This window comes from Callorhinus ursinus, unplaced genomic scaffold (genome assembly GCF_003265705.2).
Source record: "Callorhinus ursinus isolate GAN/ISIS: 27379988/994484 unplaced genomic scaffold, GSC_fseal_2.0 scaffold8, whole genome shotgun sequence".
Lineage (NCBI taxonomy): Eukaryota > Metazoa > Chordata > Mammalia > Carnivora > Otariidae > Callorhinus > Callorhinus ursinus.
Window position 1 is genome coordinate 27,459,780 of NW_027397070.1, and position 22,002 is coordinate 27,481,781.

Below are 22,002 nucleotides of genomic sequence, written 5' to 3' on the forward strand. Positions count from 1 at the left end.
AGCACTGTATGTTAGGTATACTGGAATTAAAATTTTTTTAAAAATGAGCCATCAAACCATTAAAAGACATGGAGGAAACTTAAATAAATATCGCTAAGTGAAAGAAGTCAATCTGAAAACCTACATCTGTAGGATTCCAACTATATGTCTCTCTGGAAAAGGCAAAACTACAGAGAGAGTAAAAAGATGAGTGGTTGTGGAGTGGAAGGGAGGGATAAATAGGTGAAGTATGGGAATGTTTTGGGCTAGTGAAACTATTCTGTTTGATACTGTAATGGTGAATACATGTCATTACACATTTGTCAAAACTCACAGAACTGTACAATAGAAACCCTGAATTCTACTGTAAACTATGTACTTTTGTTAATAATGTATTGATCTTGGTTCATCAATTGTAACAAACGTACCACACTAATGCAAAATGTTAACAATAAGGGAAACTGAGTACAGAAAAGAAAGGAGTTATACCAGAATTATCTGCACTATATGCTCAATTTTCTCTAAATCTAAAACTGCTCTAAATAAAACAAAATCTAGGGGCACCTGGATGGCACAGTCAGTTGAGCATCCAACTCTCGGTTTTGGCTCAGGTCATGATCTCAGGGTTGTGAGGTCGAGCCCCACATCAGGCTCTGCATTTAGCATGGAGTCTGCTTGTCTTTCTCTCCCCTCCCCCAATGCTCCCCCCTCTGCTTATGCTCATGCTCTCTCTCTCTCCTTCTCTCTTCTAAAATAAATAAAATCTTTAGGGTGCCTGGGTGGCTCAGTTGGTTGAGTGATTGCCTTCGGCTTGGGTCATGATCCTGGAGTCCCAAGATTGAGTCCAGCATCGGGCTCCCTACTGAGCAGGGAGTATGCTTCTCCCTCTGACCCTCCCCCCCTCATGCTCTCTCTCTCAAATAAATAAATAAAATCTTTAAAAAAAATCTAGGTCATCCTCTAAATTGGAAGGGTAAGAGATTAGTAGTGGTGTCTTGTACACTCCTAACCATATCTCAGACAGAGAGAATTCCCAGTACCATGGGCAGAAATTTACAAATTGCCAAACCTTGGTTTGATTTACTAATTCTTCTCTTTAATCAAGTTGTTTGTTTATGACAAAATTCTAAAGCTGGAAAAAGTAGAGGAGGAGCTAAAATGGAGTAGGAGGACCCTAGATTTGCCTCATCCCTCATACACAGGTAGATAAATATCAAATCATTTTGAATACCCAAGACATTGATCTGAGGACTGACAGAATAAACTGCACAACTAGAGAGAGGGAAGAAGACATAGCATGGAAGGTAGGAGGTGCAGAGATGTGGTCTGGGGGAGAAAGAGATCAGGGGTGCTGCAGAGGGGAGGGAGCCCTGGTCACAGACAGAGGAGGGAGGGAGGGAGGGAGGGAGAAAGAGAGAGAGAGGGGGGGGGGGAGGGGGAAGGAGAGAGGGAGAGAGAGAGAGAGGAGTGCACAGCGGACTGCCTAAGGAAAACACTTCCCCAAAGCCACTGACTGGGAAAACGAGAGGAGCTGATTTACAAGATTTTTTTTTTTTTGATAACCAGTGGGTCTCAAAGACTAGGGTTTTAGCCGTCCATAGCAGGGCTGGTGTGGAGCCTGGCAGGGGCTGCAGTTCTCCTGTGGAGAAGGAGGGCAGATAGCCTGGGGGCAGATGTTGTGATCAGAGGATTCCCTGGGACCCACTGGGGAAAGCAGTTCCCCATTCTTGGAGCGCATCTGAGAGAGGTCGACTAAGAGTTAGTGGGCACTATTTCCCTCCCCCGCCTCTCAGCATAGGTGCAAAGACACCTGCTGAGGGCAGCTAACCTGGACACCAGCTTTTTGCTGTGCTTTATACCAAACTCCAAACCCCTGCACTTTGGTGCAACTGCCCTTCTGAGACAAACCTGCATCACTCCCAGTACAGTGAGACCCTGCCCTAGAGGACCAGCTCAGGTTCCCACCATGCCAGGTCCCTAAAGTTTGGAGTTTTAAAACTCATCTAATCTACCTGGGATAGACCCCAAGGTGCACTGTGCTACCACGTGGGCAGCCATGCTGGACACAGACAGGGGAAAGGCAGGGATCTGAGGAATGCCTGGGACACACAAGGGGAGATTCTTTGCTCTTCTGGAAGGGCTTCCTGGACAGCAGCAGGTGTGTATTCCCCTCTCTAGGGACAAGGAAGAGGGCTGCCCCATTTCCCTCCCTCACCCCTCAGCATAAACTAATTTCAGTAAGCAGCACAGAGCCAACAGTGGCGGCCTAAACAGCTTACACCAAGCCCTACCCCCTGTGCTCTGCTGGTGCTGCTTTCTTGGGCAAGTGTGCCTGAGAACCAGCATGGTGGGCTCCTCCCCAAGAAGACCAGCACAACCCCCACTACCCCCCACATAGCACATCTACTAACCATAAGGTTCTACAAAGCTTCAGCTCTAGTGGAAATAGCATTGGGTCTCTCTTAACAAACAGACCAGAATACAATTAGTTAAAACTAACCACACTCTGGCCAAGGTCCAAACATTCGCCACTGCAGGCAAGGAGAAACTCTGAAGAGGACTGACCTGTAGGAAAGAGGTGCCAAAACACACCGTAGCACAGTGCACACTCTGAAACACTTCCTGAAGCACCAGGCCCTGGACAGCATAGCACCTCTTCTTCATAAAACCATTACTCTCAAGAGCAGGAAAGATAACAGGCTTTCATTTTCGTTTGTTTTTAAGATTTTATTTATTTATTTGACAGAGAGAGAGAAAGCATAAGCAGAGGGAGCAGCAGAGAAAGAGGGAGAGCAGACTCTCTGCTGAGCAGGGAGCCCGATGTGGGGCTCAATCCCAGGACCCTGGGATCATGACCCAAGCCAAAGGCAGATGCTCAACCGACTGAGCCACCCAGGTGCCCCCATAACAGGCTTTCCTAACACAAAGAAGAAGACAGAGACCTAGATAAAATGCCAAGACAGAGGAATTCATCCCAAAAAAACAAACAAGAAAAGATCATGGCCAGGGATCTAATCAAAACAAATATAAGTAATATTCTTGATCCAGAATGTAAAGCAACAATCATAAGGATACTAGTTGGGCTTGAGAAAAGCAAAGAAGACACCAGGGAGACCCTTGACAAAGAGATAAAAGACCTAAAACCTAGTCAGGCTGAAATGAAAACTGCAATAACCAAGTTGCAAAACTGACTGGATGTAATGACCACGAGGATGGAAGAAGAATAGGAACAAATAAGTGATATAGAAGATAAAATTATGGAAAATAATGAAGCTGAAGAGGGAAAAAAAAATATTGGATCATGAATGCAGACCTAGGGAACTCAGCAGTTCCATAAAGCATAATAACATTCGTATCATAGGAGTCCCAGAAGAAGAGGGAAAAGAGGGCAGAAGGTTTATTTGAGGAAATTACAGCTGAAAACTTCCCCAATCTGGGAAAGGAAACAGATATCCAAATCAAGAAGGCACAGAGAACTGCCATCAAAATCAACAAAAGCAGGCCAACACCAAGACATATCAGAGTAAAATTTGCAAAATATAGAATAAGGAAAAAATACAAAACCTTTGGGAAACAGCAAAAGGGTCCTAAGAGAGAAGTATAGAGCAATACAGGCATATCTCAAGAAGCAAGAAAAATCTTAGGGCGCCTGGGTGGCTCAGATGGTTAAGCATCTGCTTTTGGCTTAGGTCATGATCCCAGGGTCCTGGGATCGAGTCCCGCATCGGGCTCCCTGCTGAGCGGGGAGCCTGCTTCTCCCTCTGCCTCTCTCTCTCTGTCTGTCTCTCATGAATAAATAAATAAAATCTTTTAAAAAAAAAAAAAGAAGAAAAATCTTAAATATGCAACCTAACCTTACACCTAAAGGAGCTAGAAAAAGAACAACAAATGAAGCCTAAAACCAGGAGCAGAAGGGAAATAATAAAGATTAGAGGAGACATAAATGACATAGACACAACAACAACAAAAAAAAACAGAAAAGATCAATGAAATCGGAGCTGGTTCTTTGAAAAAACTAATAAAACTGATAAACCCCTAGCCAGACTTATCAAAAAGAAAAAAGACCCAAATGAATAAAATTGTGAATAAAAGAGAAGAGATCACAACCACCACCACAGAAATATAAACAATTAAAGAGAATATTATGAAAAACTATATGCCAAGAAATTGGGCAATCTGGAAGAGATGGATAATATCCTAGAAACATATAAACCACCAACTGAAAAAGGAAGAAATAGAAAACTTGAACACATCAATACACAGCAAAGAAATTTAATCAGTAATCAAAAATCTCCCATCAAACAAAAGTCCAGGGCCAGATGCCTTCATAGGGGAATTCCACCAAACATTTAAAGAATTAATACCTATTCTTCTAAAAAAAAAGAGAAATGGAAGGAAAACATCCAAACTCATTCTACAGAGCCAGTGTTACCCAGATAAAGACCCCACTAAAAAAGAGAATAGGCCAATATCCCAGATGAACATGGATATAAAACTTGTCAACAAAATACTAGCATATCAAATCCATCCAACAGTACATTAAAGGAATCATTCACCATAATCAAGTGGGATATATTTCTAGGTTGCAAGGGAGGTTCAATTCTCAAATCAGTCAACGTGACATACCACATTAATAAAAGAAAGGATAAGAACCATATGATCCTCTCAATAGATACAGAAAAAGCATTTGACAAAGTACAGCATCCTTCTTGATAAAAACCCTCAATAATGTAGAGATAGAGGGAAATTACCTCAATATCATAAAGGTCATATATGAAAGACCCACAGTTAATATTATCCTCAATGGGGAAAAACTGAAGGCTTTTCCTTTACAGTCAGGAACAAGGCAGGGGTGTCCACTCTCTCCACTGTTATTTAACATAGTACTACAAGTCCTAGCCTCAGCAAACAGACAACAAAAAGAAATAAAAGGCATCCAAATTGGTAAGGAAGAAGTCAAACTCACTAATTGCAGATGACATGACACTCTATGTAGAAAACCTGAAGATGCCACCAAAAAATTGCAAGAAATACACGAATTCAGTAAAGTCACAGGATACAAAGTCAATGTACAGAAATCTATTGCATTTCTATACACCAATAATGAAGCAGCAGAAAAAGAAATCAAGGAATCAATCCCATCTACAATTGCACAAAAACAGTAAAATACTTAGGAATAAACCTAACCAAAAAGGTAAAAGAGCTGTACTCTGAAAACTATAGAACACTTATGAAAGAAATTAGAGAGGACACAAAGAAACATTCCATGCTCATGGACTGGAAAAACAAATATTGTTAAAATGTCTATACTACCCAAAGAAATCTACACATTTAATGCAATCCCTATCAAAATATCACCAGCAATTTTCATAGAGCTAGAACAAATAATCCTAAAATGTGTATGGAACCACAAAAGACCCTGAATAGCCAAAGCAACCTTGAGAAAGAAAAGCAAAGCTGGAGACATCATAATACTGAACTTCAAGTTATATTACAAAGCTGTAGTCATCAAGAGAGTATGGTACTGGCACAAAAACAGACACATAGATCAATGAAACAGAATAGAAAACCCAGAAATAGACCTACAACTCTACGGTCAGTTTCAACAAAACTGGATGTTATATGAAAACAATGAATCGTGGATCACTACATCAAAAAACTAATGATGTACTGTATGGTGACTAACATAACACAATAAATAAAATGAAATTTAAAAAATTAAAAAATAAATAAAAAATAATTTTAAAAAAGGAGAAACAAAAAAATATATCCAATGGAAAAAGGACAGTCTCTTCAACAAATGGTTTCAGGAAAACTGGACAGCAACATGCAGAAGAATGAAACTGGACCACTTTCTTACACCTTACACAAAAATAAATTCAAAATGGATTAAAGACTTAAATACGAGACAGGAAACCATCAAAATCCTAGAGGAGAACATAGGCACTAACCTCTTTGACATCAGCCATAGCAACTTCCTATGACATACATCTCCGGAGGCAAGGGAAAGCAAGGCAAAAATGAACTATTGGGACTTCATCAAGATAAAAAGTTCCCTCACAGCAACAAAAACAATCAACAAAACTAAAAGGCAGCCTACGGAATGGGAGAAGATATTTGCAATTGACATATCGGATAAAGGGTTAGTATCTAAAATCTATAAAGAACTTAACAAACTCGGGGCGCCTGGATGGCTCAGTCATTAAGTGTCTGCCTTCGGCTCGGGTCATGATCCCGGGGTCCTGGGATCGAGCCCCGCATGGGGCTCCCTGCTCTGCGGGAAGCCTGCTTCTCCCTCTCCCACTCCCCCTGTTTGTGTTCCCTCTCTCAAATTAATAAATAAAATCTTTCAAAAAAATTTAAAAAAAAAAAGAACTTAACAAACTCAATATCCAAAAAAACACATAACCTAGTTAAGAAATGGGCAGAAGACATGAATAGACATATTTCCAAAGAAGACATCAAGATGGTTAACAGACACATGAAAAGATGCTCAACATCACTCAACATCAGAGAAATACAAATAGAAACTACAATGAGATATCATATCCTCACTCTTGTCAGAATGGCTAAAAATAACACAGGAAACAACAGATGTTGGCGAGGATGCAGGGAAAGGGGAACCCTCTTGCAGGGTTGGTGGGAATGCAAACTGGTGTGGTCACTCTGGAAAACAGTATGGAGGTTCCTCACAAAATTAAAAATAGAATTACCCTAGGATTCAGCACCTGCACTACAAAAATACTGATTTTAAGGGATACATGCACCTCAATGTTTATGGCAGCATTATTAACAACAGGCAAATTATGGAAAGAACCCAAATGTCCATCAACTGATGAATGGATAAAGAAGATGTGATGTATATGTGGGGTGTGTGTGTGTAATGGAATATTACTTAGCCATCAAAAAGAATGAAATCTTGCCATTTGCAACAACATGGATGGACCCAGAGTGTATTATGCTAAGCAAAATAAGTCAGTCAGAAAAAGACAAATGCCATATGTTCTCATTCATATGTGGAATTTAAGAAACAAAACAAATGAACATGGGGGGGAGGGGACAGGGGCAAACCATAAAACAGGCCTTTAACTATAGAGAATAAACGGAGGATTGATGGAGGGAGGTAGGCCGGGGATGGGCTAAATGGGCGATGGATATTAGGCGGGCACTAGTTGTGATGAACACTGGGTGTTATATGTAAGTGATGAATCACTAAATCCTTCACCTGAAACTAATAATTACACTGGATGTTGACTGGAATTTAAATAAAAACTTGAAAATAAATAAATAAAAAAACTGGAAAAATGTATAAACAAAATCTATTATTTTTTTAAATGGGCAAATTCCTTTGAAACAAAAGCATAAAGGAAACCACAGTAAAACTTAAAACCTATAATTCAGAAGAGAAAAGATAAATATGACCAGATAATTCTTTAAAGAATAGGGAAATTCAGGGGCATCTCAGTGGTTCAACTGGTTAAGCATCTGACTCGATTTCAACTCAGGTAATGATCTCAGGGTCGTGAGATCGAGTCCCACATGGGGCTCTGTGCTCAGCAGAGTCTATTTGAGATTCTCTCTGTACCTCTGCCCCTCCCCCTGTACTCTCCCACATGTGCACTCTCTCTCTCTCAAATAAATAAAATCTTAAAAAAAAAAAAAAGAATAGGGAAATTCAGATGATAAATGACAAACTTGGGGGGAAATCTAGTTTGTGTCTCCTTCATATAAAGAAAGTATCTAGCAGCACCTGGGTGACTCAGTGTGTTAAGCCTCCAACTCTTGGTTTCGGCCCAGGTCGTGACCACATGGGTCATGGGACAGAAAAGAAGAGATTGGGGATGACTCCCCGCTTAGAAGATTCTCTCCCTCTGCCCCTTCCCCCACTCACTTGTGCACTCTCTCCCTCTCTAAAATAAATCTTAAAAAAAAAAAAGTATCTAGAAGTTAATAAAGTTCAAGCATGATAGAAAAATGGGCAAAAGATTCCAAACAGCAGTTCGGGTCCACTTCAATGAATAGTATGCACCGGCAAGAGTACAGAGAGAGAAACTGCTTGCCAGGCACTGGATATATCAAACTGATGGTTTTAGCACATAAAAGTAGAATGATAGATTGAAAGGTATTTTTTTTTCCCCTCATGGTTATTTGGAAGGTGCAGCCATGACATGGCACATTTAGCACAGTTCTTCAACATTCTAAATATCACTACTGAGAATTTTTGTAAAATACTATATTCTACAAGTCATTTTTTCTTACATTTTAAATTAAAATGAGGACCTTGCCTCTTTGGAATTCTACCTCCTTGACATTTATTTTTCCCCATCAGTTTCTTCTTCCCATAAGTGTTGGTGTTGTATAAGATGCTCCCTGGATAACCTGTATGTTGACTACACCCACATCTGTACTCCTCAGGGGTTCAAACTCCCACAGATCCCTACTTGAGTCTCAAATCTGATGGGCATTCCCCTGTTAAAGTAGACTCATCTTCCCCTGTCAATCTGTTCTTCTTCCTTGCCTACTTCAGATGTTGATCAGAGAGGATTTGGGGTTGAGTGAGATTAGAAAGACAGAAAAGAAGAGATTAGGGAGTAAGTTCAAGTTTGTAGTTTTGCTGATTGTTACCAAATTAGCTCTTAGCAAATCCAGTTAATTTCACCTCCTAGGCATTAAAAAGAAAACCCCCTCTTTGTTATCTCTATTTTACCTCCCTAGATTGTATAATGGACACACAATGGTCTCTATGTGTGCTTGAACTTCACAAATCAGTCTCACATCCACCAGAAAGAGCTTGAAAGTACTAATCTGAGTATATCACTTATCTGCCTACAATCCTCTGTTGAACAATCACGTTTTGAGGTGGTCAGGACAGTGAGCCAAACTTAAAGTAATAATCAAGCCTTTATTCACTCACTGTGATAGCGCAAGCCAGAGGCCAAAAGAGAGGCACCAGTTCTGCTCCATTCCTTGCCCCACCCGCCATGGGCCAGCATTAGGCAAGGGTCAGGTGGGTGCAGTGCAGGTGCAGGGAGGCATCTCATTCCAAGGGGCCCCAAACAAAAGGCTCCTGACTCTTTATGGACTCATAGGCTGAGGGGAAAGAAAGGGGGAAGAGCCAGAAGTGGAAAGATACCGAGTCAAGTGGAGAAAAGTGCCTCAACCAAAGACCCCTGGTAAGGAGTTCTTAGCAGAAGCACCTGGAAGGTGCCTCAGTCAAGGTCCCTGATAATGAGGCCTCTGAATGGAGACACTTGGGCTAAAAATACAGGTTATATATGAGCATGTCTGGCCTAGGTGCCTGAGTCTTGGACCTCAATTTTCTCTAGAAAACACAATGCACTGGACATGCACACAGTCTGGTGTGGGCAGGGCACCTTTCCCCTATGAGGCCTGCCATACAATGACTATAATTGCCTATGGTCAGGACTCATAGGTCACACAAGGATTCTGGCTTGGAGCCAAACTCCTCACCCTTCAGTGGCTACCCCAAAGCCTCAACCTCTTCACATGGTAAACAAAGATCCCTTCATCTGACCCCCATGCCTACTTTTCTGCTATCATCTCCCGCTTCACATTTCATACTCCAGTAAAAACTGGCCCCTCCATGGGGCGCCTGGGTGGCTCAGGTCAGTTAAGCATCTGCCTTTGGCTCAGGTCATGATTTCAGCCCACACTGGGCTCCCTGCTCAGCAGGGAGTCTGCTTCTCCCTCTACCCCTCCCCCTGCTCTCTCTCTCTCTCAAAAAAATAAAATCTTCTAAAAAATTTATTTAAAAAAAAACTGCCCCCCCTCCAAAGTATTCTAACCTCCATGCTTTTGTTCAGTTTCCCCTGCTTTCCCCACCTTCTGTTTCTTCACCAAGCAAACTCCCACTTATCCTTTGAGATTTATCCCAGGTGCCACCTCCACCAGGAAGCCTTCTTAACAAATATCCATCTTCATTCTAGACACAAGTAACTCTTCCCTATGCTGTGGATTCTTAAGCTCTCGTGCACACAAATTGCTACCAATTTACTTACTACATAATATTTCCTGTTTCTGTATCTATGTAACAAAACACTAAATTCATAGAGAACAGAAGCCATATCAGCTCTTTGGAATTCCTCTCCAAAAGGCCACCATTCACTCTTTACAATTGGTTTCTTAGTCTACAGGCCTTAGGCTCCATGGTTGTCAGGGATTTCTAAAATCTTTTCATTTATATATGATGAGTACTGGAACATTTAAAAGTGTCCATTTGCAAAGTGATAACCACAACTTTTCACCTGTAAGTTCTGAATTTCTTGTCATTTAACTTTCACCCAATTTTTATGGGAATCCAGTCCGAGAGAAGGAAGAGGGGAGCCAAGCAGACAACAAAGATACTCAATGTCAGCAAAAGTCTTAGTACCCAGCAGTCCTAACACAACATTAAACTGGACAAGTCCACGTAAACTTGTGTCCCTGATTAAGTCGTAGCTTCTAGCTGTGTCACCGAAGAGGAAACCAGACTTCATTCAGGGAGAGATTGCAAGAATGGACTCCACAGGGCGCCTGGGTGGCTCAGTTGGTTAAGCGACTGCCTTCAGCTCAGGTCATGATCCTGGAGTCCCAGGATCGAGTCCCACATTGGGCTCCCTGCTCAGCAGGGAGTCTGCTTCTCCCTCTGACCCTCTTCCCTCTCGTGCTCTCTATCTCTCATTCTCTCTCTCAAATAAATAAATAAAATCTTTAAAAAAAAAAAGAATAGACATTTAGATTCTCTCTCTCTCACTAAACACTAAAATGTGTGCTGGTACTATTTGCACTGTTTCTGCACCTACTGAGTAGGCACAGAGCTACAGACTCCAGAAAAATAAGGCTAGGGTGAGAAGCATGCCAGACATTTTTAAAAATCCCAGTGAGAATAGCAAAGATGAGCTTTTTACCTGGTAAAATCCTTACTCCACAGTTATATTCAAAAGCAAAAGCAATACTATGACCATGTGATTGTGTCCTCTCCCATTTTTATACAAAGATGTTTCTGTATCCTTTGCCATTCAAGACATTTTAGATCCTCTACATAGGGAGAAGATAGACAGGAGTTTGTGTGAAATGAATGTCTACAAATATAATGTTAAAACCCTAAAATATTTTAATGGATTGTGGCTGCCTCAAATTAAATCAAGAGATAAATAACAATAAATGAATGTGTACCCCCTGTACTTACAAGAGAACATGAGCAACGATGGCATTCACATCGAACAAGGTATCAGTAGGGAATTCTCTGAGTAAGATGTTGCCCCTATAAAAAAATTTAAAAAGCATTACAGAAATATTTCCTTGGAATTCATTTTTCTTGTCTAATAGGTTTTAAGTTCTTGATGTTAGAGCCTGGGTGTTATACATTATCCCATGCACCTCACCTACCAGCGTGCTGACCATAAAATACACAAAAAATATTTATCGAATATACACTCAATAAATATGTTGACTTTGAAGAGCCCAGACCCTGGGCTAGGCAAAAAGACTGGGAAAACACAGGAGTCTCAACAAGGCTTCCTACCAACCTCCCAGTCACATACACACACTTTCCCTAAATGGGCTGGGAAGGAGACAAGTAGGAGAGAAAAAGAACTGTCCTTAGCAGTTGATCTCTGAGAAGACAGAATATGTCCCCACTTCTTGGGCCAAATCCCAACAGTTTGAGAAAAAGACTTTGAGAAACCTGAGAGACTAGCAGACCAAAGTGGAGAGGAATCTCTAACTGGGACATTGGCAGATCTCTCAAAAATACATTTCTTTCACACCCAAATATGGACCTGACAGATCTATTTGAAACACGAAATTTGTGATGGGCTTACTTTCCAGGCACTTATAGTAGGAGTTTACATAAGAATTCTCATGTAATATTCAAAACAAGCCTGTGAGGTAGGTTTTACAGCTATTTTACCTCATTTTATAGATAAAGAAGCTGAAGCACAGGTAACAAATCTATGACTTAGACTATTTGCTAAGCTTCATGTGACCTCCCCCCCGCAACCGTATATAACTTTATTCTGGCTTAGTGATATTTTGTATATTTTAATATTCTAGAAGTATAGCTTTATATCCGCCTATCACACTCAAAAAAATACTTTACCTGAATAAATATGCTTTCACCAAATCTTTTTCTTTTCCACAGTATCTTGATGTTTCTTCTTTGACACAATTAACCTTTAAAAGATTATATTTAAGGTTTAGAGTATGTATCAAAAGGTCAAGTTTCTTGGTTAGGGAAACAAGAAGGAAAATTAAACAGCACAATCTGTCTCCGGATCAAATTTTTTATTTTACTTTTCTTTCTGATTTGTATCCTATAATTGCTTATTTATTCAAGTGCTTGAGGTAACCCCGAGAAAGGAATTATTTCTACACCTAAGAGTTATATTTAATTATACCTGAGAGAATACTTATGGAACAAGAGGAAGTAACCAAGTAGAAAAGGAAAGAAACAATGAAGGCGGGACAAAAAAATCATGAGTAAAAGCCAAGAAGCAGAAGTAAGTGGTTAAGTTGGGAGCATGAAAGCATCTCAGCAGCTGGAATAAAGATACTGCTGGTTTCTTATCCAAAATCCAGCCTTCCTTTTGTTCTACTACCAGAACTTCCCTAAACACAAGTGCCCCAATGAAAGACTTTTCCGGACTCCCCAACAGCTACAGATGGCCAGTGTTAGAAGTCACTGGGGTTGGATTCCAGATGGTTCTTAAAAGGGAGCTAACTTATACTCTTTTTCCACTTCTTCCTGACAAAAAACAGACAAGGCAGCTGGGGCACTAGCAGTAATCATGGACCATAAAACGTCTTTAAAGAGAGAAACCCATGCTGAGCATGGTGCCACAGAAAGAATGAACCCTAATCACTGATGACATCACAGCAGGCCTAACAGCCCTTGATAATTTATAATCTAGACTCTGTGTCAAAAATGTAAGAATAATCCTGGCAGCAACATGAAGATACAATGGAAGGCAAGAGAGCACAAAGATAAGGAGGCAGGTTAAACAAATATCACATCAGTACAGGGCAAGGATAACTGGCACCTGAAGTAAAGCAGAGAAGGACAGAAGAAGTTCAAGAGATTTCTCACCAATCCAGTAAGGAGAACTAGGGAGAAGAAGAGGCATGTGTATGCAGCCTGGGATAGAGGGGGAAGGAAAGAGATAAAGAAAACAAAGAGGTTTCAAGATGGGGCAATGGGTAGCCACCAACAAAACTTAAACTAAGGCTGGAAGAAAAAGTTATTTCATTTTAGAGTTTGTTTTTGTTTGATTTTTTAAAATGGGTTTGGGATTGTTTTTGTTGTTGTTTTTTTGGTTTGTTGGGTTTTTTTTAAAGATTTTATTTATTTGAGAGAGAAAGAATGAGACAGAGAGAGAGAGCATGAGAAGAGGGAGGGTCAGAGGCAGAAGCAGACTCCCCGCTGAGCAGGGAGCCCGATGCGGGACTAGATCCCAGGACTCCAGGATCATGACCTGAGCTGAAGGCAGTTGCTTAACCAACTGAGCCACCCAGGCACCCCATGGGTTTGGGGTTTTGTGTGTGTCGTTCAATTTAATTTTAATGGAGTTTGAGGAAGTAGAATGCCAACTGGGGAAGCCACATTTATTTTCAAAAGCTACAAAAGGAGAACTGACACTCAGAAAAAAATATTAGGAATAAAGAATTAGAATTAAAAGTCAGAATACAGCTACACCTGCCAAAAAACTGAATGTTAGCAAGAATTTTTAAAAGTCAGAGCATAGGTGATGATTGACATTATGACAATAGATTTTTTTTTCCATTCATCCCATTCAACATATATATGAACACCTACCATATGTTAGTCACTCTCCTAGTCACTGGGGTACCATTAGGTTCCAAATAAAGATCTTTATCTTTAGAACTTACATTCTAAAAGTAGAGACAGACAATTTTAAAAACTAGTATATAGTGTTAGGTCCCATATAGGGAAAAAAAAGTAAGGGGATAGTGTGTGACAGGACATTTTAGATAGGTAATCAAGGAAGGCTTGGGGGAGGGGGTAACCTTTGCACAAAGAACAGAAGGAATGGAACGATGCATATGATTATCATATAAATGTGTGGAAGAGAGGAGTTCTAAGCAGAAGGGAAAATATTTGCAAAGGCCTTGTGGAAATAACATTTCCAGCAGGTTCAGGTAACAAAAAGATGACCTGTAGGTGTCAGGAACAAACTAAGTAAGGTAAAGGGACAAAAAAATGAAATCAGAGGAAGCCAGTGTCCACAAGAGTGAAGAGTTTCTATTTTATCCTAACTATTAATGGGAAACCTTTCTGAAGGGGTAGCAAAGGGACCTGACACATATGACTTATGTGTGGAGAAAAGTTTAGTGGGACAAGAGTGAAAGGAGCAATACCAATTATTAGAAGGCTACTGTAGTTTCCCAGATGAGAAGTAATGAAGGTTTAGACAAGGGGAGGGAGGGGTCAGATTTGGGAAGTTTTGATAATAGAACCTAAAGATTTCTTGATGGCTTGGTTATGACAAAACGAAAAGTCAAAGATGATTCAAAGGTTTTTTGTTTTAAAATCTGCTTTGATATAATGAGATAGCTATACCAGCTTTCTTTTGGTCATCACTTACATGATACATCTTTTCCCTCATTTACTTCGAAGATGTCTAAAGCCTGTATTTCAAGATGCATTTCTAAATAGTACAGAGTTGGGTTTGGTTATCATACCCAGCTTGGCAATCTCTGTCTTAACGGGAACATTTAGTCCAATTTATATTTTAGTGTTTTCTTCATCTATGTCTGCCTCCTGAAATCTTAACTTTTAAAGACGATTTCAAAATGCTACTTTTTGTCAAGTCTTTCCCACTACTATACATGACCTTCTGCCCTGACGATTAGATATGAGCTTCCCTTCCTTTAAACCTAAATGGCATTTTATTTGTAACTATTACAATGATCATGTTCTGCTAATTACTGAGATGATTTGTGAATGTGTTTTTTCTCCCCTATTTAGGATCTAAATTCTTCAAGGAAATAGACTGGATCTTAGTCACATATCTATCTAAAAGACTAAATAAAGTCAGGTCATTTCAGTGTCATAAACATTTACCCAGCATCTATTATGTGCCAGAGAGTGAGTTAGGTCCTCGATATAGGTCTGTCTTATACACTAGTCTCCTTTCCACATAGCTTAGCATCCTCAACTGTAAAATCAAGACTTTAAGTTTTGTTTGTTCATAAAGGCAACACCCTGGGCATGAACCTTAATATTCTATTCTAGTTACTAGATACACAGTTACTAGCTACTAGATAAACAGCATGATTATCCCTTTTGAATGTCCTACTAACCTAGTATTTTATTTCTAAACTTTAGAATTTTATTAAAAGCTCCTCAAAGATGAGCACCATTATCATTCTAGAGTGTAATCAGTTGTTTAAAGTTAACAAAGGTACATATAAAATTGACATAAAAAAAGATTTTTTTAAAGTATTAAGCAGTGATATAATAAGAAATAGATAATTGGTTTTTGCCCCTGGTTTCTGACACAGGGCTCCTAAAACCCTTGTTATTTCCTGAGTGATAGGAGTGTTAGGAGTATCTTTTGTTCTAATATTTGGTCTTTAACCCCAGTTCCTTATATAAGAGCTTCTAAGACTCTTGGAAACCCCTGCAGTGTTTAAGAGTATCTTTCTGCATGCTAATGAGGTGACTGATCCCTGGGGGCCCCCCCCCATATAACTTGGAGATGAAGACTGCTCACCAAAAAGATAAAGGCATGATTAGAAGGTTGAACTTTCTGTCCTACCTCCTATCCTCAGGGCTGGAGATATAGTTAATCACCAGCGGCCAAAGATTTAATCAATCATGTCCACATAATGGAACCCCCATAAAAACCCTAAACGATAGGACGTGGAGAGCTTCCAGGATGGTGAACACATCTAAGTACCAGGAGGGTGGCACAGTCCAAACCAGAAGAGGACAGAAGCTCCTCTGCTCAAGACTTCCAGACCTCACCCTATGCATCTTGTCCTTTGGGCTATTACAGGGCTCTATCATTTATGATAAATCAGTAATAGTAAACAAAGTGTCTTCCTTCAATCCTGTGAGTTATTACAGCAAATTATCGAACCCAAGGAGGGGGCTGTAAGAACCCCCAATTTGTAGCCAAGTCAGGCAGAAGTTGTAGGTAACTTGGGAATCCATTCCTTGTGATTGGCATCTGAAGTGGAGGGCAGTCTTATCGGACTGAACCCTTAACCTCTGAGATCTGGGCTAAGTGGGCAGCTAGTGTCAGAACTGATTGGTGTGGAAAACTCACACATTTGATGTCAGAAGTGTTCTCTGGGTAGAAGAAAGAGTTTCCCTTTAATAGCCAAGGTTAGTTAACCTTTCTAGGATTCCTGCCCTGGGAACGCTAACTGCAGGGACCAAGTGGGACAGCAGCCATCTCTCAGAGGTAGAAGGCTAGTGAACTAAGAAAGAATAAATGTACACAGAAAGTCAGGTAGACACTAATCTGAGAGAATTTAATAATCACTGGGTTTTAATCATTCAATTTTCTGAGGTACAAATTCTAAGATTAAAGTAAATGAAAAGCTCACGGAGCGATCTAATCTATGATGCATGTGGAAATTTTCCATAATACTCAATGACAAGTTTAAACATCCTTTTGAGAAAAAAATTAAATATGTCATTTCAAGTTAGGTTGTTTTGACTCTGTTCTAAAAATAAAGGAAAAACTGCAACATAAGCCATTATAAAGACCTAGAAGAATAGAAAAGGAAAAATATTTCAATTACCTCAATTTTGGTACCTCAGTTTGTGCTAATAGAAAATAAATAGTTGAATGTGGAGATCTATTAATATATTTGTCAGGCAAAACAACAAAGCTTAACTATAGGACTGAAAACTGAACTACAGCCTCAATAAAACAGTTTGCAAAATAAATTAAGTTCTAAGCTAAAGAATTGTGAACAGCTTTTTTTCTTCATGTACTAATTCACACAATAATCTGGAACTTTCTGTGCTTCTGTTTTTTCGTATAAAAAAAAGGTAGAAAAAAATTATTTTTCCAATCTGGAAAAGGTGTGAAACATAAGTATATTTAGATACTCAGCCTTAAGTCATACAATTGTAAAGTGTTTGTCACGAATAATTTAGTAACAAAAAATGTCTTTCTACCTTTGCAACTGAAATTCCATAGTCCTGGAGAGGTTTAACAGCCTCATTCAGTTCTTCAAGAAATACAGAGGTTCTTGGAGAATCTAAAATAAGAAATGTTTTATGAATGTTTTATGGCTTGCTCCTTAGGAAAGATGAATTTTTAAAATTAAAGCCCAAAGCTGCAAACTGAAGAAGAAATAGATTCATTTGCCCCACAAGTATATAAAACAACAAATAAACATACCTAGTTATATATTTTTACACCCTTATTTCCTATTGCCTCAATATTCTTATTTCTAATGTTTTTATGATATATTTTAACTTTGTAAGTATATTTAAAGTTTTCTAAAACAAGAATAGAATGTTTCATTTAAAGCTAACATTTGGCATTATTTTTCCAAGTTTAATACCACATACACAACACACATAGAGGCATGCACAAAACTTTCAAAATGATTTTAAAGCTTTTTTTTATGAGAGAGAGACAGAGAACATGCATGCAAGTGACGGGAGAGGCAGCAGGAGAGGAAGAGAATCTCAAGCAGGCTCCACACCCAGCACGGAGCCCATCGTGAGGCTCGATCTCACAACCCTGAGATCATAACCGGAGCTGAAATCAAGAGTCCAACACTTAACTGACTGAGCCACCCAGGCGCCCCTCAAAATGATTTTAAAATACCATTTTCAAATGACAATTATAAGAGAGCCAACAGAAATATGGATTCATTTCACTTACTAATTCCAAGAATAGTTTTTTTTAAGGGATAAAAACTTAATGAAACATTACAATTCTTAGTTATGTTCAATTGGTTTATCAGTGTAATTAATGGTACAGCTAAAGCAGAGTATTAAACAAAAGAACTACTAATACTTCATTTAAAGTTTTAAAACTTTAAAAATATTTGTTCACTAAAAATACCAAAAAGTATACTTTCAGAGATGACTAGATGAAATTCAGATGTTATTCACTAATTCTTACCTAGTATTTACTATGGACTAGTCACATGAGTAAATTCATTTAATCCTCACAACAAATTTACAAAGCAATTATTATTTCCTCATTATGGATGACAACAAAAACACAGAGAGGCTAAGTGACTTGATCAAAATCATACAGTGGCACAATCAGGATTTAAACTCAGGCAGACATATTTTAATAGCAGCTTTATAGCACATAATACTAATCCTGACAATAAATTCCTGAGAATTTATTGAGAATATTGATTAAATAGCAATAGAAACATCACAAAAATCATGTAGAATATAAAAAATACTTACCAGCTTGACAAAAATAAGCTAAGGAGGCTTTTCCTGGTTGCAATGTACTGAAATATTTCTGAGGACTCAGTTCTGATAGAGAGTCTACTGCTGACTTATAAAAAATGCACATCATGACAAAAGAGATGCCAACTCTAAATATATTGAAACTGGAAGACATCATCAGCTGTAGTTGTACATGGGCAGGAGATTTTTGTCTGTTTTGTTCAGTGCTGTGGTTCTGTTGCCTAGGATAATACCTAGCAAGAACAGGTGTTCAACAAAGTTTTGCTGAATAAATTTGTTAAACAAATGAATGAAGTAAAATCTGCAAAAATAATAATATAAGGCATTACTTATATATTTGATTTTGCCAGTACTTTCCTATTTCCCTCTAGTAAATATTTGAGAGGGATGACATAAAATGACACTGATTTAATAATACTATTGATTTTTGATACTTGCAAAAGATATAAAAGATACCTAGAGAAAGCAATATGAAATATTTTAAGTTTAATAGGTATTTACTAGAGTATGTTAAGCTAATTGTCATTTTTAAGGGTTCTAAAATTAATTCTCAAACATTATTTAATCCTTGTTTTAAATTGGGCATTTTATCTTTACCTATAACAGATTTACAATTAATACTCAGTTATTTAATACCATTAAATGGGAATGAGACATCCAAAATCTATCTACTATGTCTACATTCTTTTTACTTTAAATTCCCTAGAAGATAGCAATTAAAACTATTTAAAGAACATTCCTTCTAAATATACTTTTAATACATGACTTAGACTTATTTATACAGTTTAGAAATTCAAGCATCTTTTTCAACCCATATTTTAATTCAGCTCTATCTTCTGACCTCAGATTTGTTTTAGCTCTCCTCCTCTCATCTCCTTTCCAGCTGTACTTACTTCCACGCTATCCTCTGCATCTGTTGTCAATTCTCTGTCTTCTATTTTGCTGCCTTCAAATTTCTCTCGAACAATTTCTTCTTTCAGGAAGTTTTTCTACTGATGATCTATACTACCTAAATTTAAAAAAAGATAGTTTGGGAAAATTAGTGTAACATAAATATATCATACTTCTAGAAGGTAAAGATATACCCACAAGCATAGGTGAGAATTTTAATTTTTTTTAAATTTCAAATAGAACCCTTACCTTTCAAACAAAGGATCACTACCTCAAAACAAGAGACAGAAAAAAAATAGCTAAAAATTACTCATAAGAAGAGGGGTAGACTTTCTCAGTAAAGAATAAAATGATAAAAGAATGAAAAATTTAGGGACAATTACACTAAATTGGATATTTACTTTGCTCTTTTTTTTATAAATATTTTATTTATTTATTTGAGAGAGAGAATGAGATAGAACATGAGAGGGGGGAGGGTTAGAGGGAGAAGCAGACTCCCTGCTGAGCAGGGAGCCCGATTCAGGACTCGATCCTGGAACTCGATCCCGGGACTCCAGGATCATGACCTGAGCCGAAGGCAGTCGCTTAACCAAATGAGCCACCCAGGCACCCGACTTCACTCTTTTTTTAAGATTTTACTTATTTATTTGTCAGAGAGAGAGAGGGAGCATGCACAAGCAGGGGAAGGTGCAGCAGAGGGAGAAGCAGGCTCCCCGCTGAGCAAGGAGCCAGGACTCTAGGATCATGACCTGAGCCAAAGGCAGATGCTTAACCAGCTGAGCCACCCAAGCAGCCCTACTTTGCTCTTTCAATTTTATCAGTAAGCCTATAATTTCTCTCCTTAAGAAGCAGGTATTCCTGGGGCACCTGGATGGCTCAGTTGGTTAAGCGACTGCCTTTGGCTCAGGTCATGATCCTAGGGTCCTGGGATCGAGCCCCACGTCGGGCTCCCTGTTCCACGGGAAGCCTACTTTCTCCCTCTCCTTCTGTCTGCTCCTCCTCCTGCTTGTGCTCTCTCTCTCTCTCCCTGTGTCAAGTGAATAAATAAAATCTTAAAAAAAAAAAGCAGGTATTCCTATGATCCTATGCCTTGTTTCTTAAATTCCACATATCAGTGAGATCATATGGTAATTGTCTTTCTCTGATTGACTTATTTCACTTAGCATAATACCCTCTAGTTCCATCCATGTTGTTGCATATGGCAAGATATCATTTTTTTTGATGGCTGCAGATCATGGGGGAAGGGAGAAAAAAAATGAAACAAGAGAAAACCAGAGAGGGAGACAAACCATGAGAGACTCTTAATCTTAGGAAACAAATTGAGGGTTGCTGAAGGGGAGGGGGTGGTGGAGTGGGGTAACTGGGTGATGGACATTGGGGAGGGTATGTGTTGTAATGAGCACTGTGTATTATATAAGATTAACGAATCACAGACCTGTACCCCTGAAACAAATAATACATTATGTTAATTAATTGAATTTAAATTAAAAAAAAATTTTTAAAGCAGGTATTCCTAAAAAAAAAAAGAGCTAATTACTCATCAATTACTTCTTCACATTATTTTCATTAGAGCTAATTTGTATCAGTGAACAAATCTGCCACTGATATTTAATAATGAACCAAGAGTTCAAAAACTCAAGTAGAATCAGTGAGGACTGTGAGTGGTATTTTTAATGATATAATTTAGGGGTATCCTTGATATTAACACTGATTACACATTATAGCCATTTTATTTTTTTTTTAAGATTTTATTTATTCATTCAAGACACAGAGATACAGAGAGAGAGAGAGCATGAGCACGGAGAGAGGCAGAGTGAGAGCGAGAAGCAGGCTCCCCGCCGAGCCAGGAGCCGGACGTGGGGCTTGATCCCAGGACCCTGGGATCATGACCTGGGCCGAAGGCAGATGCCCAACCATCTGAGCCACCCAGGTGCCCCACATTATAGCCATTTTAAACCAGTGTATTTTAAAGCCACTTATATTAATGGGAATGGTTTAAAATAGGTCATTCAATATTTTCTTTATTGGGGGGGAGGGAAATGCATGCATCCTGAGGCTAAGGAAATAACTGTATGATATCTGTTACTATATGAAATAACTAAAACACAATGAAAAGATAAAGCTTTTAAATAAAAGTACATTTGAACAATTCAAGTATAAATATAATTTTTCCTGGCCTTGTGGTTACAATTCAGTTATTTTAACACTAAATTGGACAGCAGGGTTAACATATGATTCTTTTCCCATAGAATGAATTTCATAGCAGAAAAAGGTCTAACTGCACGTTCAGTGCTAGAATACTTTTCCCACACCTACCTCATTGGACAAATGAAATTATAGATGTGGAAGTACTATGCATTTGGTCAATTAGAGGTGTTGGTGATTATTCTCACATACATACTTTCAGGGACAGGAACTCATTAGTAACTATAACCTTTGCAGTTTGTTCCATCTTTGATAAATTTGATTATTTAAGGAATTACTTAAAGCAGAGAATATTGCACAGGTCAGCCAGAAATAGTTTACATGGTTATAATAAAATAAACACTGAATAATGATTTAACCAAATTCAAGACAACCACAGTTCAGAGGATGGGGAGACAGAAATTAAGGAAACACAAAGTCAGGGTGAGAAGAAGAATAAAAGAGAGCTAAATCTTCGCTTTCACAACACCAAAAGCCAAGTTTATTAGAAATAGGAAAATCAATGC

The 22,002-nt window shown here is 38.8% G+C and overlaps 1 protein-coding gene across 4 annotated transcripts in view; it reads right to left on the reverse strand.

Moving 5' to 3' along the window:
* The window catches only part of TXNDC16 (thioredoxin domain containing 16), a 117,553-nt gene that overhangs the window by 87,638 nt on the left and 7,913 nt on the right, over positions 1-22,002 (reverse strand). For 3 of the 4 annotated variants that reach the window (XR_012378987.1, XM_073895225.1, XM_073895223.1), the window contains exons 2-6: positions 19,294-19,405; positions 18,395-18,701; positions 17,135-17,217; positions 12,080-12,153; positions 11,168-11,242 (exon numbers count right to left, since the gene is read on the reverse strand). Coding sequence is in view for 3 of the 4 variants with exons in the window: in XM_073895225.1 (XP_073751326.1) it covers positions 11,168-11,242; positions 12,080-12,153; positions 17,135-17,217; positions 18,395-18,557 (395 nt within the window). In the remaining variant the exon portion in view is untranslated. Of the gene's footprint in view, positions 1-11,167; positions 11,243-12,079; positions 12,154-17,134; positions 17,218-18,394; positions 18,702-19,293; positions 19,410-22,002 lie in introns of all 4 variants that reach the window. The other variant, XM_073895224.1, reaches the window with a different exon arrangement.